This window comes from Theobroma cacao, chromosome 2 (assembly GCF_053813885.1).
Source record: "Theobroma cacao isolate CCN51 chromosome 2, ASM5381388v1, whole genome shotgun sequence".
Lineage (NCBI taxonomy): Eukaryota > Viridiplantae > Streptophyta > Magnoliopsida > Malvales > Malvaceae > Theobroma > Theobroma cacao.
Genome location: NC_142640.1, coordinates 40,289,879 through 40,311,989, shown reverse-complemented (window position 1 = coordinate 40,311,989; position 22,111 = coordinate 40,289,879). Strand labels below are relative to the sequence as shown.

General features: G+C 33.3%; 2 protein-coding genes and 1 pseudogene across 2 annotated transcripts; 2 read left to right on the top strand and 1 right to left on the bottom strand.

Moving 5' to 3' along the window:
• Positions 1 to 205: 205 nt before the first annotated feature.
• EMB3108 (DEA(D/H)-box RNA helicase family protein) lies at positions 206 to 5,603 on the top strand. Its single transcript, XM_007044453.3, has 8 exons — positions 206 to 676; positions 1,289 to 1,573; positions 1,747 to 1,860; positions 1,957 to 2,402; positions 3,622 to 3,946; positions 4,713 to 4,865; positions 5,131 to 5,182; positions 5,319 to 5,603. The coding sequence occupies exons 1-8, from the start codon at positions 341 to 343 to the stop codon at positions 5,363 to 5,365; spliced, it is 1,758 nt and encodes a 585-aa protein (XP_007044515.2). The 5' UTR covers positions 206 to 340; the 3' UTR covers positions 5,366 to 5,603.
• Positions 5,604 to 8,039: 2,436 nt separating this feature from the next.
• Positions 8,040 to 10,032, bottom strand: UGT74B1 (UDP-glucosyl transferase 74B1). The gene is made up of 2 exons (XM_007044452.3): positions 9,221 to 10,032; positions 8,040 to 9,031 (listed from the first exon to the last, which is right to left on the bottom strand). The coding sequence occupies exons 1-2, from the start codon at positions 9,860 to 9,862 to the stop codon at positions 8,285 to 8,287; spliced, it is 1,389 nt and encodes a 462-aa protein (XP_007044514.2). The 5' UTR covers positions 9,863 to 10,032; the 3' UTR covers positions 8,040 to 8,284.
• An 8,562-nt stretch (positions 10,033 to 18,594) lies between these two features.
• On the top strand, positions 18,595 to 21,783 carry LOC148764273 (uncharacterized; annotated as a pseudogene).
• Positions 21,784 to 22,111: the final 328 nt, after the last annotated feature.

The window sequence follows — 22,111 nt, the reverse complement described above, 5'->3', positions numbered from 1 at the left end:
TTTTATAATAATTTTTAAGTTAAAAAAAATTAAGCCCAACATGGTACGGGACTAAAAATTTATAAATACCTTACTTTGGGAAAAAGAACTCCTTAAATACGTGTTAGATTTATCATGTAAAACGACATGCCGTTTTGAAATGCGGCTTCTACACTGTTAGAAAGGGACAATCAAAAAATAGAAAAGCAGCAGGGATGATTGGAAGACCACAAAATAGCGCCAAGTGGGGGGGTTTTTATCTGCTTAAACCCTAAACCCTCATCTCCTTCTTCTGCCCCTTGAACCCAAACAGAGTTTCAAACCCCCAGAGAAGAAAACCTTAAGTCTGTTAACAGAGGCAATGATCATATGCCGCTCAGCTTCAATGCTCCATTTCTACAGTTTATCAACCACCCCAAAACTCCTCTCTCATTTCAGGCAATGTTCTTTTCTCTCTACTTCTTCGCCATCTTCTCTGTCTTCGTCCCCTCCAATCCGTTTAGTTTGGCTCAATCAGTCCAGCAGGCGCCGAACCAGGGCCTTCAGTAGCGCCGCTGTTGCTTTCGCTGTTCCGAAGAAAAGTGGGACGGGTACCTTCTTTGCTGAAGAGAGTGTTTCGTGGAAGTCTCTAGGGTTATCTCATCGGATCTCTCAAGCTCTCTCTAATGCCGGTTTCGACAGACCCTCTCTCGTTCAGGTGCTGTCCCTTCTTTTGATGAATTCATTTACATTTGTAGTTTTATTTAAGCATCGTTTCTTTGTTACTTTTTCTACTTTTATTTTTTGGGTTCTGGAAGCAAAAATAATAAAAGAAAAAGTGCGTCTTGTATACAAATCAAACAATTAATAATTGCTAATTAGAATTTTCTTTTTTTTTTTTGAAGAACACAATGATGATCTTACTTCAATATAGAACAATTATTTTCGAATTGGTGTGGTGCTTTATTCATTTGTTAATGCTTAATCAATTATGATTATGTTGTCTGTTATTTACCTTTAATTTTTAACAACTTTTTAGGAAGCAAAAAAGAAAAAAAAAACTAGTACCAAAAAGCAAAGAGCAAAATCGACAACCAATAGAACAAGAAATTTACCAATTTTCAACTATTCCAAAGATATTACCAAAAGCAACAAGCAAATGCATATATCAATTGGTACCCATTATTTTGAATTCAAGATGGATTTTTTTATTAGATTGAGGTAAATAGTTAGTTTATCAACTCTTGAATTTTTTTTTATTCTTCCATCATGTGTGCTTGCTGTTAATGGGTTTTGATGTTTGTTGAAGAGTTTTCCATTTGCATTATAGGCTGCCTGTGTACCATCTATACTCTCTGGAAAAGATGTGGTAATTGCAGCAGAAACTGGTAGTGGTAAAACACATGGTTATCTAGTTCCCCTGATTGATAAGCTCTGCTGTGCTCGCCACAATGGGAATAATGATTCCAAGGCAGCATCTGCTTCTTCACATAGCTTTTCTATTGTTCTTTGCCCAAATGTATTGCTTTGCGAACAAGTGGTTCGAATGGCTAATGGTCTTTCTGGAGATAATGGTGAACCACTTCTCAGAGTTGCAGCGGTCTGTGGTCGTCAGGTATATTTATGAACAACCAAATATATCTCTTTGGGATTGGTAGCATTCATGGTTTTCTATGTTATTGGATCTTGAAAGGGTGCTTTTGCATTTTGTCATGCATGTATATATTTTGTATTGTTCCTTTTACATTGATAAAATCTGGTTGTCTCAAATAAGATCCTTGACTACAGGGTTGGCCAGTGAACAAACCAGATATTATTGTGTCAACCCCAGCTGCTCTTCTGAACAATATAGACCCCAAAGAAATTCATCGTTCGGATTTTATTCGTGGTATAAAATACGTGGTATGTTTTCTTACCCATGACTTTATATTCATTTTGGTTATTGATAAAACATGAGGCTTTTTTATTTTATTTTAATTTTTTTACAATAATTGGCAGGTTTTTGATGAGGCAGATATGCTTCTCTCTGGGGGCTTTCATAATCATGTTATCCGTCTTATGCACATGCTCCGTTTTGATGAAAAGCTTTTGTCTCGGATGAATAAATCTGGATCTGAGAACCCTGCAGAACTGAATTCTGATTCTCTGTCACACTTTGACTTTGAGGGTGAGAAAGACATACAAAACGAATCTTTCTCCGAAGCAGAGGAAATTTCTGAGGATGATGTTGATGCTGAGGACTTGAAGGATGAAACTAAAACTTGGCCTGTCAAGAAAAAAGACTGGAGGAGAGTGAGAAAAAATTATGAACGCAGTAAGCAGTACATATTTGTTGCTGCCACCCTTCCAGTTAATGGAAAGAAAACTGCTGGTGCAGTGTTGAAAAAGATGTTTCCAGATGCCAACTGGGTTAGTGGAAACTACCTACATTATCACAACCCTAGGTGCCAAATTCTTTCACTCTTTTCTTTTCTTTTTCTTCTTTTTTTTTTCAACCTCTCTTCCATGGATAAATGGTGCTGCATTTAGTCATTGTCATTAAAATTGTTTAGAGGCTAAGGTATATCTCTTGCGGATAATTTACTTTTTAAGCTTGTTGCTGCTCATGGCGATCCATTTTGTTCCAAAATCATCTATGCTTGTCATGACTAAGGAAAAAGCTTGGAGATTTAGGATATCCTGTTTATCATGCATAGAGATTTAGGATATTTTAAGAACATTTAGTATATGTTAAGAACTCGTATATCTGTGATACTTCTTTTCAACTTAGATGGCTATACTGATGATCTTTTACAAATTTACCTTGAATACAGTGCAGTTGTTTAAGGTCCAACCATACAATAGAAACCACTATGAAAATTTAAAAGAAAACATTTATTTCCATTTCTCTTATCATGTATTTAAAGGCTTCTTATGCTTGGATCTTGATTGCCAACAGGATGCATTTAATTGGCTTTGCACACAGGAAATGCTGGTAATTCAAATAATGGATATATAGATGAAACAAACTGCTATTGTTTTATGTTTCCTTGATCTATTGTAGTCCTTAGACTTAGACATTTAAAGCAATGTCTCAGTCAACTAGCATCCTCCTGTTTCACCTGTTTGGTGCTTAAAGATGACTAATTTTGAACCACTATAAAAATATAATTATTTATGTGTTAACTTGATGAGTTAATTTGTGTGTCTTTTTACTTTTCTTATTTCAAGAGGGGAAGGAGAGGGAGGGGGGGGGGCAGGTAGGGGAGGATTGGAGTTATAGAAATTTTGGGAAAGCTATGCTGAAACAGTTAAGTTTTACAGGACTTATTAGTTTAGATGTGGTGTGCTTGCATTGTTTCTTATAATAAAGGTTCAAGACATAACTTATTAATTTGAAAATGGGTCATATTGCTATATCTGTTGTGGGAAGAAAATACTGATCCAAATAATTCTTGATGGTCCAATATCTTGATGTTTTGATATGTGGTGTAATAGTTAGCCTTACAGAATTCAACCTCTTCACAGTCGGTCTGTACTGTGACATGAATTTCAGTTCCCATACACCTTTTGAATTATCATGTATCTGCCTCGTGTAACAGATCGCTATTTCAATCCCTTAAGTTATGTCGTCTTTAGTGCCAACTTCTTTGTTGGTAATTTGTTTTCCTTTTTCAATTTCAGATTGAAGGAGAAATGGATTGAAGTCACAACTGATACACAGGTCGATGCACTAATAGAGGCTGTAAAGCAATTTAACTCAAAAGCATTGGATCATGGTACTGGTGTTAGTCGAACCATGGTTTTTGGTAACACTGTTGAGGCTGTTCAAGCAGTGGCTAATATACTCCAGAGGGCTGGGATTGAGTGTTACTGTTACCATAAGGACCTCTCTTTGGAAGAGCGTGCTGAGACCTTAGATGATTTCCGAGAGAAAGGTGGAATTTTTGTGTGCACAGATGCTGCTGCACGTGGTGTTGACATTCCAAATGTCTCGCATGTCATCCAGGTGCTTCTTTTTTACTAAATCAATTTTATAGTGGGAAAAAGTTGCTCAAGATATATTGATAATCTTGTAAAATGTGGGTCTTGCTATATGTAAACTCTGTAGCAATAATAATTAAAGTGCCCAGAGAATAATAATTTCACTAAAGCTAGTAGCTAATAACTGATATAGATTTATAGGATAAAAGATTGATAAAAAAGATCACTTTTGTATATGTATTGTAGATAATAACACCGTTATTAAGTTTTGGTTTCCCAAAGCAGGTTCCTAGATGGATGATCTGGCTGCAGTCCTGAATTTGGCAACTCTGCCTTTTTCAAGTTTGTTATCAATATACTGTTCTTTCCTGGTTAGACTTTCTGGAACAGACAATGCCAACAAAAATCTAAATGTATATAAGCATACAAATATGTCATATGAGCATCAGCAATCCATAAATATAAATTTTGAAGCAGTCTGGTAAAATGGAAGATGAGGAAGAAAAAAGCATTGTTAATTTCTTCATACTTCTGTGCAATCACCTCTGAGGAATGATATAGACCATTAGAAAGTAAGTCCAGTTAGAAGAGAAGTACATATATAAATATTTGTAGAGAATAATCTGAGTCAAGTATCTATAGTCTTGAACTCTTAATTCATGATACATTGTAAATTATTTCTGTTTCTGTTTGTTGATCATTGAGCTCTGATATTGTTACAAGTTTATGACTAGCAAATTATCTAAAATTATATAGGGGAGCTAATCATCTGAAGTATTGTGTTCTTTCAGGCAGACTTTGCCACTTCTGCTGTAGATTTCTTGCATAGGGTTGGTCGCACAGCACGGGCTGGTCAATTTGGAGTTGTTACAAACCTCTACACTGAATCCAACCGGGATCTTGTTAATGCAATTCGTACAGCTGGGAAGCTGGGTCAGCCTGTGGTAATTCCAAAAGCTTGCAGTTTCCATTAGCTGAGTTGACAGTTTTACATTCCTTAATCCCAGATGAAGAGATAATATCTCTCCTCTGGCTCCCCCCTTTAGCATTCTCTTTCTTTTCCTTGAATGAATGTGTAAGACAGTGATTCATTGATTAGGAAGTCTTAGGACTTAAAATGTTGTTATACAAATAAATTGCATGTGCTTGTATATAGATTAGTGAGTTGTACTTTCTTGAGCAATGACAAATGTTTTTGGTTGGTTACAGGAAGCGGCCTTTAGCAGGAAAAGAAGTTTCCGAAACAAGCTTAAGAAGAGAGGTAGAGTTATTGTTTGAAAATACTTGCCAATAATTTAGTTTTGTCTTTTCTTTGGATATCTACTTGCCAAAATTTTCACTTTATATGTTACATATGAAATATTAAAATGTTGATAAAATTGTCTTAATTTTAACAGGTTCAAACAATGCCAGAGATGGATCAACTTGTGAATTGATGGTGTAAGAAACATGGTACATTATGGAGAATAGATAGCCATTGATTTTTTAAATTATTGCACTCACTTAGCTTGTAGCATTATCATCAACGTGAATTATGGTCTCCTTAAGTAGTATTAGATATTGTAGTAAATACATGCAATATCCGAAAGATCCCTTCTACCGCCTTCCCCATCTCTCTGTTCACACACACACAAGCCAAAAAGAGAGAAAGAAAAGACTGATTGCATTCTCTGTTTCCACAACCAGTCTATCTGGTTGTCAATTTTTGTTAGGACTAGTTTATCTTGTTGTGCATTTGCGTGTAGCGTATTGGATGGAACGGAAAAGATAAGTTTTGTCCAATACTAAGTTTGATGTTGTTTAAAGGAAATAGGATCACTGACTATGCCTCTCAATTCATCCGGTGTAAAGTGGATACAGCCGTTCTCTAATGATTTCTATCCACCAAACATGGCCTTTTGCCCTTAGGGGACACATAGAATAACATCTTTTTGGGTTGTCACTTTTGATTCGGTGCTGGAAAGAGAATTCCCTTGTTTTGATATTGCATTGGAATGTATTAAAGTCCCAAATGTTGTCTTGGCCTAGTTGGCTTGTAATTGTGCATGTCGACACATTTAGACGTTAAAAGCCACTTGCACTTGGAACATTTCTCGCAACCGACGGTTTGTAAATAAGTGTGTTGGAATGGATTGGAGAGTGAGTTATGGAAGCTTCTTTTCTGTACGCGAGTCCTAGCATTGAAAGACATGTCGATTAAGAATCTAATTCTGCGCGTGGGAGTTTATTCTAGAACGATGGTGAGCTCTCTTTGAATCGTGGCCATCAAACCTGACAAAGCCAACTACAAGCGTTGATATTCTCGCTGAGATGGAGACTAAAAGGAGCATAATAACTGGTAACTTGGAAGGTTATGAAGCAGAAATATTTGTTGATTATTCAAAAGGGAAATGTAATTTCGATATTAATATTTGCGATGGAAATTGCAATTTTGAATAATTATTTTGCCAATTTCAGTTGAGAGAGACAACCCAGCCATGAAACCACCAAGGAGGGAAAGGCATGGCAAGACTAGATCTGGTAATCATAACATCTTACTCAGTAAATTTTTATTATTTCCTTTTAACAAAATCTTTGACATTGCTTTTATTCATTTAATAATCCTCCATGGACCATGGCATAGACAAAAATAGGAACAGATGTTGTTTGATTGAGACGATAGCCATGTCATCCATTTCACACTGTTTGTTGTGAGACAGGATTTCAAGAGATACGAGTGTGATGGTACGAAAGTTTTAAGTCGACTGGCGGTTTGTCTCCAATAATACCTTCCTTCTGAATGTAAGCGGCTCTCCCTCGACTGCCTAAGTTTGTGGTCACTACTTCGTTGGCAGCCTGCCCATCACCGTTCCCCATTGCCACTTTGCTTTGCATGTGCCAATATCTAACTAATAATTGATAAGAGAAAAGGAAATGACTATCTCACCAGTTTTCTACACAACCATAAATTTTTGACCCCACTAGTTTCATAAAATGTTTTAAATAAACTTTTCAATGGGTTATATATTATAATCTTGTGTTTTAAAACTTTTGTTTATATTATAATTTTGTTAATTGTATATCTTTAAATTTAGTTTATATTACCTAGACCAATCTTAGTATAAGACCCAATCATGTGTTGAGATTTTAGATATAATGCTTAAAAAAACCTATGAATTATTCAAAAAAATTTAAATAAATTTTTACTTTGTTATTGCACTAAATCAAATGTTTTTATTTTTATTTTAAGTCAAATAAGTTGTTATAATGGTTGACTAATTATTACTAATTAAAATATTACTTGTCACTCTATTTTATATGATATTGGTATGATATGTGGACATATTATAATAAAAGATGATATGATATATTAATTGAAAATTATCAATCTTTATGTAAGTGTCATATATGTATAAAATGATAAGTGATATTTAAATTAATAATAATTAATTAAATGTTAAATATAAAGATTTAATGTATAAAATAAAAATATGAAAATTTGATTAAATATAATAAAAAAAATAGTAACTTATTTAAAATTTTTTAAAAATAATTTAAAAACTTTTTCACATTACGGTCCATTTTGTCAATTTTGTAAACATAAGGATAAAATTAAAGAAAACAAAATTTGCGTGTAAAGAGTTACTATTGACTTGAGAGGAGCCGGCTTAGAGGTCATGATGCTAGTGATTGTAGTGACGCCACATAATTACGTTTTAGAATTGCGTCATAGGAGGAGTAGTTGATGATGATTGAGAAGAAAAACCATAGTTAAATTAATTTATTAGTTGTCCATGCATTTGTACTTGCATTTGCATTTATCTTTCGCCTCGCCGTGCCGTCCCATCCCATCAACTGGATATTGTTTTACGTTTCTGAAAAAGAAGGGCCTCTAAGTTTGATATAGTAAGTTGCAAATGACAACAACTCAAGAGAGACGCAGTCCAACTTTAAAATCTTTGATTTACATAGATATTTTAACTTGAAATTCTCTTGATATTAATTAATTATTATAAAAATATAATTTCAAAACATTTATAAACATTAACAATATATATAGAATAAAATCATTGCATACTGATATATATATATATATATATATATATATATATATATAAATATATATTCAGTTCCATTGATTAATTAAAAAGCTAAATGAATACAACTTTTTATTAAACAATTAAACACTGCTTTTCAACCAGAATAAATGCTAGACCATCACAAATGAGATGGTGCAAACAACACAATGTTTTTCTTAAATGGACACATCAAAAAAAAAAAAATAAAAGATCCCACCACAACTACCAATAAACCATGCACCCTGGAATCTCAATCTCTACAACACTAGAGAAATCAACTAGCACAATCTTAATGAGTAATTTCTTTAATAATGTCCGTTCAAGCTTTTATAAGAAGCCATCAAATGTTCCACAAACTCATTAATACAATCATCTGAGCTCCCTCCTTCACTGATTGCTTTCTTAGCCGATTCCCTCCATTTCTTAGCGTTTTTCCTCATCTTTTTGCCTTTCTTCCCTTCCATTACTTCCTTCAAGCACTTCATTAGTTCTTCTCTTCTCACAACTCCCTCCTCATCCTCTTTGGCTCTCACTCCTATCTCCCAAATCTCCTCAACAAACTTTGCATCGGTCAGTTGATCAGTCCATTTGGGCACACCAATCATTGGCACTCCAAGGCTCAGCCCTTCCAGCGTTGAGTTCCACCCACAGTGCGTCACAAAGCAGCCTACGGCTGGATGTGCCAGCATTTCTAGTTGGTTACACCATGTCACGACCATGCCCTTTTCTTTAGTTGAGTCTACCAACCATTTGGGCAGTTTTTTCTGTTCTGACTCTCTGACCACCCACAGGAAATGCAAATTGCTTTCCTTTAAGCCCCATGCAATCTCTTCCATTTGTTCTTCTGTTAATGAAACCATGCTTCCAAAAGAAGCATAGACCACAGACTGAAACGGCTTTGTTTCAAGCCATTCCATGCACTCTTCGCTAAGTGGCTTCCATAAACTTGAGCCATAGCCTCTGTCACCCTTGATTCTTTCATCCAAGTAAGCAGATGGTACCATGGGACCAATCAACTTCGCTGGCCAGATTTCTGATACGCCTCTTGCTTCCTATAAGAACATGTAACGTAAAATATCAGCACAAAATTTGCAGTGAGCCTATTGAGAATCAAATCAATTTAACTTCGACCACCGTTAATATAATTGTTCTACAATCTTTTCAAATGCATAAGATATAACAAAATTAAGCAGCTTGGATGATGCTGATGCTTGTAAGTAGTTAGAACTCTATTTACATACCTTCCCTTCCAAGTCTTCAAAGGTGTTATCAAAAATCCAATCGGCTTCATCCAAATTTGAATATTGACTTAATTTCATGGCCAAGTATGCGGGATAACTATCTGGAAACCTAAGAAAAGTGGGCAAGTCAGGATAGTTCAGTGGAGGAAGCCCTGGTAACTTTACGGGTGTGCTTTCGGGCATCAGTGGCAGAGGAAGCAGGCCACGGTGAATATGAGAAAAGATGCTACACACCGTGGCAGAGTTAGTAAAGAATGGAGCTCCATAAATCCCATGCTGCTTTCCCACATCGAGAGCCCATGGCAGAAACGAGTCATACACAACACAATTAACTGGGGTGGTAGAGTTTTGGAACTTTTGGATGAGTTGAGACAGAGTTCGGGAGCCATTCTCCCTGAATGACTTAAGGTAAAAGTCTACATTCCCTGCTTGAGAAAACCCACCTTGATCGAACCCATCAGAGATTGGCTCGACACCAATGTGAGCTGCACATATGGACTCGACAGTGTAATGGGTTGTGGCTAGTGTTGCCTTGACACCTTTAGAGGCTAGGCGTTTTGCAAATTGGAGAAGAGGGTTTATGTGGCCTTGGCTTGGGTATGGCAGCACTACTACGTGCCCTTTAATCTCTTTGTCTTCCATTTCTTCTTTCTTTTCTTTTTCTTTTTCTCTCTTAAGGACTCTTTGTGATGATGTGTTCAAGGGTGCTAGTGATGGTGTCTTTTATAGGCCAGAGGAAGCAAAATCTATGTCGGTAGAGAAGGATCTAGTGTGAACAGAGGTATTTTGACAGGTCAAGTGGATCATAATTCTACTGGCGCAGCACCGGGAAAAATAAAGACAAAGGCCTTTTGTGTCCGACGCTGACTTTCTGGTGTAAAATGTTTTTGACTAGATAAATAAAACTATTGTATGTTTATGTTTAGGTTTGTGATTTCGTAAGTTGAAACAATGGTATTGAATTTCGAATTTGGTTTCCAATCAAAGAGAGGGCAAAATTACTATTTCCTAAAAGTGTAATTAGTTTATGAAAGTGAATCCTTCCAAATTCTGATGAAATGCTACAGTTCTCTAGCATCCACATACCTAATTATATTATACTTCTTTGCTTTGAATGTTTTATACAATAATTAAAGTCTAACTTTATCGGATGGTTATCTTAAGAAAGGCATATTCTCAAGGGGTAAAAGTATTATTCTCATTATAAAAAATTTAATATTTTAAATTTTGGGAGAATAAATAATTGTTTTTATTCACCCCAAAAAAATTGTTTTCATTAAAATTTTAAATTGTTTACATTTGAACATTATTAATGCATGATCTCTTATTTAGAGAATAAATTTTGATTTTTTTTTTCAAATTCAAAACAAAAAGTTGAGTCGTGAAGACAATTACCCCGTAATAATCGGTGATAGAAAAGAAACGTAAAAGTTTGAAATTTTAGTAGTAACTGATTTGGGGAGGGTTGGGTTTCTTTACTTGTTTTTATTGATCTTTAATCCAAGATATGAGAATGATGAAATATTGGATGTGATAAAGCTATTAGCTAAGCAATGCAACGTCAACATGATTCGCTAATGGCTTACGCACATGGTTCCTTCTCTTCCCTTATCTGCTCGCTGCTGGCATCGTTACCACCACCACAAAATTTGTCCCATCAACATAGGTGCCAGGCCATGCCATGATTAATTTACATCTATTGGCCCCACACTCGATGTCCCTCGCAAATACTATGAGTCAGTAAAAGTTGCCAAATATTATTTGTTTTCCTTTTTGCACGAAGTCTAAGAACCATGCTGGAAAGGAGACTAGTAGTTTGGCTACCTGTCTGTTTGCCCTTTTAAGTCTGGAGTTTGGAGAGTTCATGTCGGCCAATGGCAACCATTAGGCCCACTATATATATATATATATTATTCAATTTTCTTTATTTCCATTCCTCTAATTTTAGATTATATAAATCAAAGAAAAACTACTAAAAATTAGTTGAACCGAGAAGCGAAAAGCAAGCGTTAATTTGACCTTTTATTCGAAAATGGGAGGGAATATATACTTTTATCTTTAATTTCTTCTATATTCTATAAGATGGACTTTAAAATATTTCTGCATGATCAACAGCACTTAAAAAAACAACATATTCTCATGCCGGCAAGAGTTGATAACTCAACCTGGGTCCCATGTCAAGATCTTCCCTCATAACACATGGAAAATACGAGTGATACTTCTACTTTTATTTTATCCCAAATGTCTAGCTTATGAAATCTTGGACGCCTAATTAAGATTATGAGTTCTTCTGACATGTAATTAAAATGAAATTGTCAATATATATAATAATTAATTTATTTACCAGTTAAGGTGCGTAAATAAGAGCTCTAAAAAACAAACTTAGATATGTTTCTCAACTCTCATGCATTTTTATTGTCATCAAACTAAATAGCAATCATCAAGTGCATGTGATCGCAAAGAATGAATAAAGTTTGGTATAGCAAATACCTTGCAACACCTGTTTTCAACTTTATATATTTATTATATATATGTATATACGTGGTCAACAGATCAAACACTCTTTTCGATGATTCAAGATCGCTTGAAATGTAATATGATAGAAAATTAATGATTAAATATTCAAATAAGTTCTCGAATTATGTAAAAAAATCAATTTAATCTTTTTTATTACATTCAAATAAATCACTGAACTGTTATTTCAAGTCAAATAAGTCATTCTCCTTAATTATTAATTAACTTTTATTAATCAATGGTACATGTGGTATTTTTATATCATATCACCTGTCACGTGATAGATGATGCGGTACTAAATATTATTGATTAAGATTGAGTAAATGAGTAAAAAACTAATCATACAAATCTTAATCAATAATATTTAATATAACGTTATTTGTCACGTGACAGATGATATAGTGTAAAAGTGTCACATGTATCGTTGACTAATGAAAATTAGTCAATGATCAGGGAAGAAGATTTATTTGATTTGAAAAATAATTTAAAGATTTATTTAAACGTAATAAAAAGATAGAGGTTGAATTGATTTATTTTGATATAATTCAATAACTTATTTAAGTATTTAACCAAAATTAATCTTCCTCGAAAGCAATAATGGCAATGGTACAAGCTGACGAATGAGAAGGTGAGAGGCGGCATATAGTTATCCATGAACTGTGATTGAAGACGTATCTAAGCCTTCAACACTATCATTAAGCATAAAGCATGTGGAGGAAAAGCAGACGGTGGGGGAATACGTATCCTTTTACACGTGAGAGACGAATATCTCCAAAATAAAGTTGAATGCGTGACACATACGGTTGTAAATTTATTTGCAAATATTTTGTTCATCGACAAATTTGTATATGTTCTGAAATTTATATTTGATATATTATTCATATATAATATTTATATTTATCAGTTAATTAATTAACTGTTATCTTCTTATTAATAAATTAATTAATTTAAAAAAAAGTAATCATAATTTTTAAAAATCTTTATTTAAATTTTTTTTGAATTTTTATTTTTTATATTTTATGAAATAACACTTTTTATAAATGTGATAATAAATACAATAAATATAAACTTTATTTTTTTATTTTTTATTTAAAAGTTTGAGTGTGAATCTTCTGATTTTCTTCCAAATATAAACACGATATGACGGGCACAAATTCCAAATAAAAAAAAAAAGTAAACTGACAATGCAGGGAATAGCATCGATTCCCCATCAGAGCTCGCCCTTTTCTGCTAATGGTTCCATAATGCTTCGTACATATTGGTACCATGTGGGATTGATGCTTTGGCTGTATAGAATCAAAAACGAGATTGTACAAGTAAAAGGCAAATGAAATCCAAGACCTTTTCAATTTCTGTCCAGCAAGAGCAGAAGTTTGACCACATCTTAAAATAATTACTTTTTGTTTGCAGTTGTTTAATTTCTTAATTTCAGTGGGAATATATAGAACAGGGACATGAACCATAGTAGAATTTTAAAATATAAACTATCAATTAACGTTCCTCGTCCAACTAAATATAGAACTTTGGAGTCTTTGATCACAATATCTTTTAATTATGGTCTTGTAGTTTTGATTAAATTATGTAATTAGTCTCTATATCCATCAAAGTGATGAATTTAATTAATTCTTATATAATAATTTATAAAAATAAAATCCTTATACTTTTCAAACTTCATAATGTCAATTTAATCATTAATATGTTAAATTTTTTTATTATTTATATTCATGAGATATTAATGTGACATATTTTTATTGATGTGATGTTAAATTTAATGATGTGATATTTTAAAATAATATAATTACTATATTGACACGGTATCGATCAAACATAAAAAAATTTTAAATGATGACGTGATGTTAATGTGGCAGTAATATGTTACTAACATGGAGGTTTTTGCAATTAACATATCATGAATGTTAGTTTTGGTAGTAATTAAGAATATAAAGATAGGAAACTTAAATAAAATCCAGAGAAATGCCCTTGTCTTATATCTCAAATCTTTTCCTTGTCATCGAATCAATTATATTCTTCTCGAATATTGATATTGTTAGTACAAATTAAATTCAAAATGAAATATCTATTCATTGGTAGCAAGGAAAAGTCCTTTTATTGGAAACTCTTTGTTATTGAACTCCTCACCCTTCAAAATGATCTTGCCTTTGATTGTAACGTTTTTGGGCAACACTAAGCCGCCATTCAATAGTTGCTACGAAATAAAGGATAGGAAATAACAGATGAAGGGGATTAAATAGAGGAAGATTATGAGGTTAGAATTTCCATCGATGAGCTCGTCGACCGAAGCCAACAACACCACGAAGGTGAAGACCATGGTGGTGAGAACCAACTATGTCGCCAAGATGCCGTAAACCTTTCGGATAAAGCCCCATCGCAATTGGTTCTCGCCGTTGGTAATTCCCAAGTAAGTAAGAGTCTCCCCTAACTCTAGATCCACCTTGCCGACATCACATCATCACATCAGCATCACATAAAAACCACCAAAAACTAGCATTCATTGTAAATACTTGTTTGCATTTCTGGTTCATTTGGTTACCACTATGGGGGAATTTTTGGCCTGAGAATATCATGATAACAAAACATTGTAAGCAAAACAAAATAGAGAGGAAGAAAATACTTATTCAAAGTAGGAAGCAAAGAAGATTCTAGAGAAATGAACTTTGTGCATTGCTTTGGCATGTGTGTCGCTTGACAAAATTACGTTAGATTGCTTGCATTCAAAGTAGTAGGATAACGTCACTCTCTTAAAATATATCAACCTACTTCCATAAAATCATATCAATAATCAAGTAAAACATTATTTCATTGACACCTAATCTTTGACTTAATCTAACCAAATCAAGAAGAAACTAAATATTGACTCAGCAAATAATAAATAAACTAAAAAGAAATATGCATTGTAAGATGATGTAATTTGTAATACTCCCTTTAAGCGCATGCTTACGATCAATGACACCAAGAGAAACTCTAAAACACTCAAACTTTGACTTTGCAAGAGCTTTCGTAAATATGTCCGCAACGTGATCATTTGTATGAACTCCCTTGAGCTCAATTTCTTGATTCAGCACCATTCTCTCAAACATAATGGTGACGAACTTCGATATGTTTTGTCCGTCTTTGAAAAATTGGATTTGATGCAAGTCTAATAACACTTTTATTGTCAGATTTGATCTGGACAGCATACTTGACTTTGCATTATATATCTCCTATTAAACGTTTCAACCATTTGCATTCTTGTGCAGCTATTGTCGCTGCCACGTATTCAGCTCAATGTTGGATATGGCAACGATAGGTTGCTTTTTGCTACTGGAAATCACAACTGAACCCGTGCTAAAACAGTAACCTTAAGTTGATCATCGATCATTTGCATCGCCTACCCAATCTACGTCAGTAAATCCACTCAACTGAAATTCATCACATCTCTTTTACTTAAGACCATGATTTGGAGATCCCTTTATATAATGCAAAATTCTTTTTGCTGCATCTAAATGAAGAGTTCTTGGATTTTGCATGAACTGGGAAACAAAAACAAAAAATGCAATATCTACTCTTGTGATAGTTAAATAAATTGAACTAAATACAAGTTGTCGAAACTTTCGGGCATCCTTCAACTAATTCCCTCCATCTTTCTTTAATTTAAAATATGGCTCCATGGAGTGGCCATTTCTTTTGACTCCCAATGCCAAAACGCTCTAAGAGACCCTTTGCATATCCTCTTTGAGGTATAAAATATCCTTGATATGATTTTTCCACTTCTAGACTAAGAAAACATCCATTTTCCCTCATATTTTCATCTCAAATCAAACTAACAAATCATTTTCCAGACAAGAAATTTCATCTTCATTATCTTTAGTAATGATCATTTCACTACAAAAAATCATTGTATTTCTAATGAATTTCCAACGGATTTGCAACGGATTTTCAATAAAATTTAATTAAAATTTTTAAATATTTGTTCCGACGGATTTTCAACGAAAAATTTTGTTGGAAATTTTGTTGAAAATTTGACTTGTACAATACACACATATTACTGTTTAATATTTCCAACGGATTTCCAATGGAAAATTTCGTTGGAAATCCGTTGAAACTTTAAACTTAAAAAAAAAAAGCAGGTGTAATCTTGACAGTTTTCAGAACACTATGTACTGTTTAATATTTCCAACGGAATTTTTCGTTGGAACCGTAAACTCATCAAACTAACCGAGTGTAATTTATAAAATTTTCAACGAAATTTTTCGTTGGAAATTTCATTTTCAGAACACACTTTTTACTGTTTATTATTTTCAACGAAAAATTCCGTTGAAAATCCGTTGAAAAATGTAAAGAGTCAATGATGTATTGAAAAAAGCAACTTTCCAACGGAATTTCTAACGAAATTTTCCGTTGAAAATCCGTTGAAAAGTAACTTTTTAATGCATCAAAGTGTTTATGACTATTTAAACTTTTCAACGGAATTTTTCGTTTGAAATAATCATAATTTTTTCAATAATAAAATTTAAAATTTTATTAATTATTTTTAAAAAATTAGATATTACTAAAAGCAAATACATAGTTATTGAAGTAAAATTTTTTTAAAGTTTAAATATGTTTTCCTTTGAGTAATTTTGTATAATTTTTTTAACTTTAATGAATCATACAATATTGATTAATAATACCAAATTAGGGTAATGTTATATTATTCCAAAATTGAAAAAAATAACTATGTAAAATTTTATATTTTATAAAAAACCATGATAAGATATAAAAATCATATAAAAATATATATATTACTTTATTTATGTTTTAATTGTAATTAGCTAATATATGTAAATTAAGATTGAAGTTTTATAATAAACTTATTAATATTTGTGCTTAAAAAATATCATTTTATTATACCTATGCATTCATGCAAATTTGATCGAGAGCTATAGAAAAATATATATATATATATATAAACAAGTATGATTTAAGAAAAAAATTAATATATAATTGTATCAAAATTAAAGTACAAGTTATATTTTTTAATTGATATAACTTTATAACTGAATATATATATATATATATATGAGATATATTAAATAAGAGTCTACATATATATATTAATATATAATTTATGTAAGATTATAGTAAATTTCATTTAGATGATTATAATTATTAATGTAATAGGATCCAAATCATACATTTTATAAAAATCATATTGATAATTAATTATACAAATTTGGTTAATACATATCAATGTATAACCTATAAGTTGTGGTCATTATATATGTATATAAAAAATTTAGTCATATCTCACTATGGTTTATATTAAGTAATATTAAAAAAAAAACTTGTTGTACGAAAATAAAAAATATCTAAAAGTACTGTTATTATCAAGACTTGAACCTTTGCCCACATGTTAAAAGAGTTAAAAGATAACCATTTCTTCCACCAACCCAAACTTGAATGAAATCTCCCAAACTTAATTTATTATTAAATCAAAATGAATATTAGTTGCATGATGCAAAACGTCGTCATTCTGCCATGTTCGGTTCCCTTAACCCTACGTCAAAACAACGTAGTTTTGATTATTAAACCCTAACTATAAAGTCCCAAATTTCTCCCCAAACTCGACTTTTGAGATGCCATTTTCTCTCTCTACCCGCGGCTCTCTCCCCTCTCTCTAAAACCTTTGCCCGACTTCCACGGCGTTTTCGGTGGCTTGACTCCGGTTCGAGCGTTGTCCTATTTTAACAGCAATTGATCTCCCTCCGTCGCTTTTGGCCCCATCGTCGTACTGCCATATTCTTCGGTTTGAACCTTTCCTATCGTGACCAAAAGACTCTTTGAATGAATCTGTCCCCATCGCCTTAGTTCCCCTAGTGCTGCCTTACTCACCGTCCGATCCTTTCCACAAATCTAGCCCTAGGGGTTAATTTGTATATCTTGTTTATTTGATTTTTATCAATTGATGCACCCTAGGTATTTTTAATGATGTTATTGTGTTTTAATTATTTGATTTAGGGTGACAAGCTTAAACGTTTCATTGCTTTAATTTCAGTCGAAGGCTAAGGTTAGCTCTGGAAGCATCAAAGTAGTGTTCGGTCTGTTTCAAAACGAGATTGGGTTTTGGTCTAATTTTGTAGGTGAGTAAGAGAAACACACAAGCAATTAAATGTTGGTATTTGAGAATTGACCACCCCTGTTTTTATTCAATTTTATAAATAATGATACTAGCCTTTCCAACAGATAATAGTACATATATTTTGACCCGTCGACAATACTCATGCTGTTCAATCTGATTTTATCCTAATAAATATAAACCATCTTCCTAGGTGTTTTGATAATTCATGTATGCAATAATTTATACTATAAGGGTTACTTTGCATCTTACAATGTAATTTTCAATATAATATATATAAAATACATATTGGAATGTAGGGTTTAACAAATTGTTTTGTTACCATCAATACAAATTAGTCTTGATAATGATATTCTATGACACTTAGGATTACAGAATGTCGGGAGATCGTTCTTGGATGTACTGTCGATTACAGAATGGATTCATTACAGCTGAATTTGTAAATGGAGTTACTGAATTTATTAATTTTGCATGTTCGAAGACTACATTTATGTGGAAGAATAAAATTAGATGCCCTTGCACATGATGTAGTAACAACAAGTTCTTGGATAAAGATAAAGTCACAGAACACATCCTAAACTGAGGTTTTACTAGGGCTTACACAATTTGGAGTTTACATGGGGAAGATGATGTTGGACAATCATCAAGAAGTAGATTTAGAGTTGAACCATCCCTTAGATTTGAGGGAGATGCTGCTTTTCGAGAACCTACATATGAAGATGAAATAGAAAATCCATATATTAGAATGGTTAAGGATGCTATGCGTCCCGAAGTTGCTTTCAACCATGGTTCTAAAAATGAGTCGAGCTTTGTGGAAGAAGATCCCAATCCAAACACATCTACCTTTTACTCTTTGTTAAGCAATGCAGAGGAACCTTTGTGGGTAGGTTGCACAAAGCGCACAACGCTTTCAGCTGTGTCTCAACTTTTAAATGTTAAGGCAGAGTACAATTTGAGTGAATCATGTTTTGATAGACTGGTGGAGATAATAAAGAATATGTTGCCATCTGATGAGAATTTACCTATCGACTTTTATAGGATGAAAAAGAAGGTAGCAAAGCTTGGTTTGGGATATATCAAAATTGATGCTTGCAAGAACAATTGCATGTTATTTTATGAGCGATTTGCTACATTTGCGCATTGTCAGGTATGTGGACATCCTCGGTATAAACAAAGGAATTCAAGTGTGAGAAGGCAGAAGAAAATTCCTTACAAGATTTTGTGTTACTTGCCACTTATACCAAGGCTTCAAAGGCTTTATATGTCATGTAAAATTGTTGAACATATGACGTGGCATGCGCAACACCAAAGTGATGATGGACTCCTTAGACACCCTATTGATGGTGAGGCTTGGCAACACTTCAACTGCACACATGAATTCTTTGCAATGGAACCTCGAAATGTAAGACTCAGGTTATGTGCTGATGGTTTTAACCCTTTTGGATTGACTGCCAAGCCTTATTCTATTTGGCCAGTAATGCTTTGTGTGTATAATTTACCCCCATGGATGTGTATGAAACAACAATATATATTTCTTAACATGGTTATTCCGGGTAAGAAAAGTCCAAGTCAAAATATAGATGTTTTCTTGAGGCCTTTGATAGATGAGTTGACTTTATTATGGAGAGAAGGTGTTGTGACCTATGATGCATATAGGAAACAAAATTTTCATATGAGGGCAGCATCATTGTGGAGAATTAATGATTTTCCTGCTTATGGTATGTTGTCAGGGTGGAGTACATGGATGATTATCATGTCCATATTGCATGGAACATTCTAAATCTTTCATATTGGAACATGGTAAGAAACCTTGTTTTTTTTATTGTAATCGGCAATTTTTGCCAACTAATCATCCTTTTAGGAGGCAGAGAGACAAATTTATTAAAAAAAAAGTTGAACATGACTTACCATTTCCTCGATTATCAAGTGAAGAAATATTGACACGTTTGAATTTGCTTCCACATCTCCCATTCAGAACAAAATGTGGTGAGCAAAAGAGTTCAGGATATGGTGTTTGTCATAATTGGGTGAAGAAGAGTATATTTTGGGCTTTGCCTTATTGGCATACGCTTCTTCTTCGTCACAATTTAGATGTTATGCATATTGAGCATAATTTTTTTGAGAATATACTCAACACAGTGATGGATGTTAAAGGAAGGACAAAAGACAACATAAAGGCATGACAAGATTTAAAGGTGTATTGCAAGCGGCCAGAATTGGAATTAGTGGAAAATAATGGAAAATTGTACAAGCCTAAGGTTGCGTACACATTAATAAGGAGGAAATAAGAAATGTCTGTGCTTGGGTTAAACAATTGAGATTACTAGATGGTTTTGCGTCGAACATTTCTCAGTGTGTTAATGAGATTGATGGAAACTTTTATGGGATGAAAAGTCATGATTGTCATGTTTTTATGCAACGATTGCTCCCAATTGTATTCCGTGATATGCTGCCTCAAACAATTTGGGATGCAATTACTGAGATATCTCAATTTTTTTAGGGATTTGTGCACAACTGAAATACCTATTGATCATATGGAAACGTTGCAAGGAAAAATATGTGAAACTATATGCAAACTAGAGAAGATATTTCCTCCGGGTTTCTTTGACTCTATGAAGCATTGGCCAATTATTTACCTTACGAGGCCAAGGTTGGTAGACCCATCTAGTATCGATGGATGTATCCATTTGAAAGGTAAAATAATTGTTATTTGTTTTCATATATTTCTTTTGAAGAGTTTAAAGTACATCATAAGATTGATGAATATTGTGGTTGTTAGGTTTTTGCAACAGCTGAAGAAGTAAAAAATCGTGCCTCTGTTGAAGGATCTATATGTGAGGCTTATGTTATCGAGGAAGTTTCCTCGTTCTGCTCATGGTATTTTGAACCTGTTGTGCGAACACGAGTAAATAGAGTGCCACATAATGATGATGGGGGAGAGGTGGACTCTATGGGTCGTCTTTCAATTTTCACTCACCTAGGGTGAGCTTTTGGTTTATGTGATAAATCTCGATTTTTAGATGAGGATGAGTTTTATGCTGCTGAGTTATATGTTTTAATGAATTGTGAAAAGATGCTCCCATATATAAAGTAAGTACCATTACTTTTTTAACTTGTTAATACCCTATAATAAGATTGAAGTTAATCACGTAGTCGTGGATATTATGATAGGATATTTGATGAAATTGTGAAAGGAGATGTTGTGAAAATTTCGAAAGATGAATTGGAGAAAGTACGTGATGCGAGATTCGTTAAATGGCTTAAAAATTATGTAAGTTTCCTTAACCTACAAGTGAACTTTTAATTAATCATTGACGAATAAATTATGTAATTTATTATTTTATTCTCTTGTATCTCATGTTCGTAGGTTGCAAAGCATAATAAGGAAATAGACCAACGTATAATTGAAATCTCTTATGGTCCCGGACGTATGATAAGGTGTTACAGTGGATATTTCGTAAATGGTTTCAAGTTTCACACCTTAGATTACAATAAAAATCGTAAGACAATGAATAGTGGGGTTTGCATAAAAGGGAGTTTTTACAATGATCATGAGCGTGACTTTTATGGCATCTTAGTGGATATAATCGAGTTAGAGTATTTTGGTATAGGAAACAGAGTTGTTCTATTCAAGTGTCTTTGGTTTAATACTGAAAAAGGAATAAAGGTATATCGATTGCATGGTCTTATTGATGTGAACTACAACTCAATACTGGCCAGTAATGAACCATTTGTTTTAGCTGCCCAAGCTCACCAAGTTTATTATAGTAGTTATCCATCAAGAAGAAGAGATCGACGTGATAGGTGGGCAGTATTTAAAACAAAAGCTAAGATTAAATTTCAAATTCCTATTAGTGGTGATAAAGAAAATGAAAATGATTTGAATGAAGGAGTATACCAAGAAGATGTGTCCAATTCAATTACTAGTACTTAATTAGAAGAAGTTGATTTAACAGAGTTAGCGAGTGGTGATTATGAAAAGGTTAATCTATCGATTGAGGATGAAGAAGATGATATCGATAAAGATGAAGATGAAGAAGATGACATGGAAGGAGAAGATAATGAAGATGATGATGAAGATGAAGATAAAGATGAAGATGAAGATAAAGATGAAGATGAAGATGAAGATCATGTGGAGCACGACGATTGTGAAACTTATAATGATGATAATGATAATGATGCAGAACATGAGTTTGATTATTCAGGAAATGAATGATGACGGTAGGCACGTACGATATTGGTTTCATATTTTCTTTTTACGG

What these genes read in the sequence shown, in the direction of transcription:
- UGT74B1 (XM_007044452.3), bottom strand. Translation starts at nt 9,862, where the DNA reads ATGGAAGACAAAGAGATTAAAGGGCACGTAGTAGTGCTGCCATACCCA. An exon ending in TTGAAGACTTGGAAGGGAAG is followed by an intron (nt 9,032 to 9,220) that starts GTATGTAAATAG and finishes ATGTTCTTATAG; the next exon opens with GAAGCAAGAGGCGTATCAGA.
- EMB3108 (XM_007044453.3), top strand. Translation starts at nt 341, where the DNA reads ATGATCATATGCCGCTCAGCTTCAATGCTCCATTTCTACAGTTTATCA. An exon ending in ACAGACCCTCTCTCGTTCAG is followed by an intron (nt 677 to 1,288) that starts GTGCTGTCCCTT and finishes TTTGCATTATAG; the next exon opens with GCTGCCTGTGTACCATCTAT. An exon ending in CTACATTATCACAACCCTAG is followed by an intron (nt 2,403 to 3,621) that starts GTGCCAAATTCT and finishes TTTCAATTTCAG; the next exon opens with ATTGAAGGAGAAATGGATTG.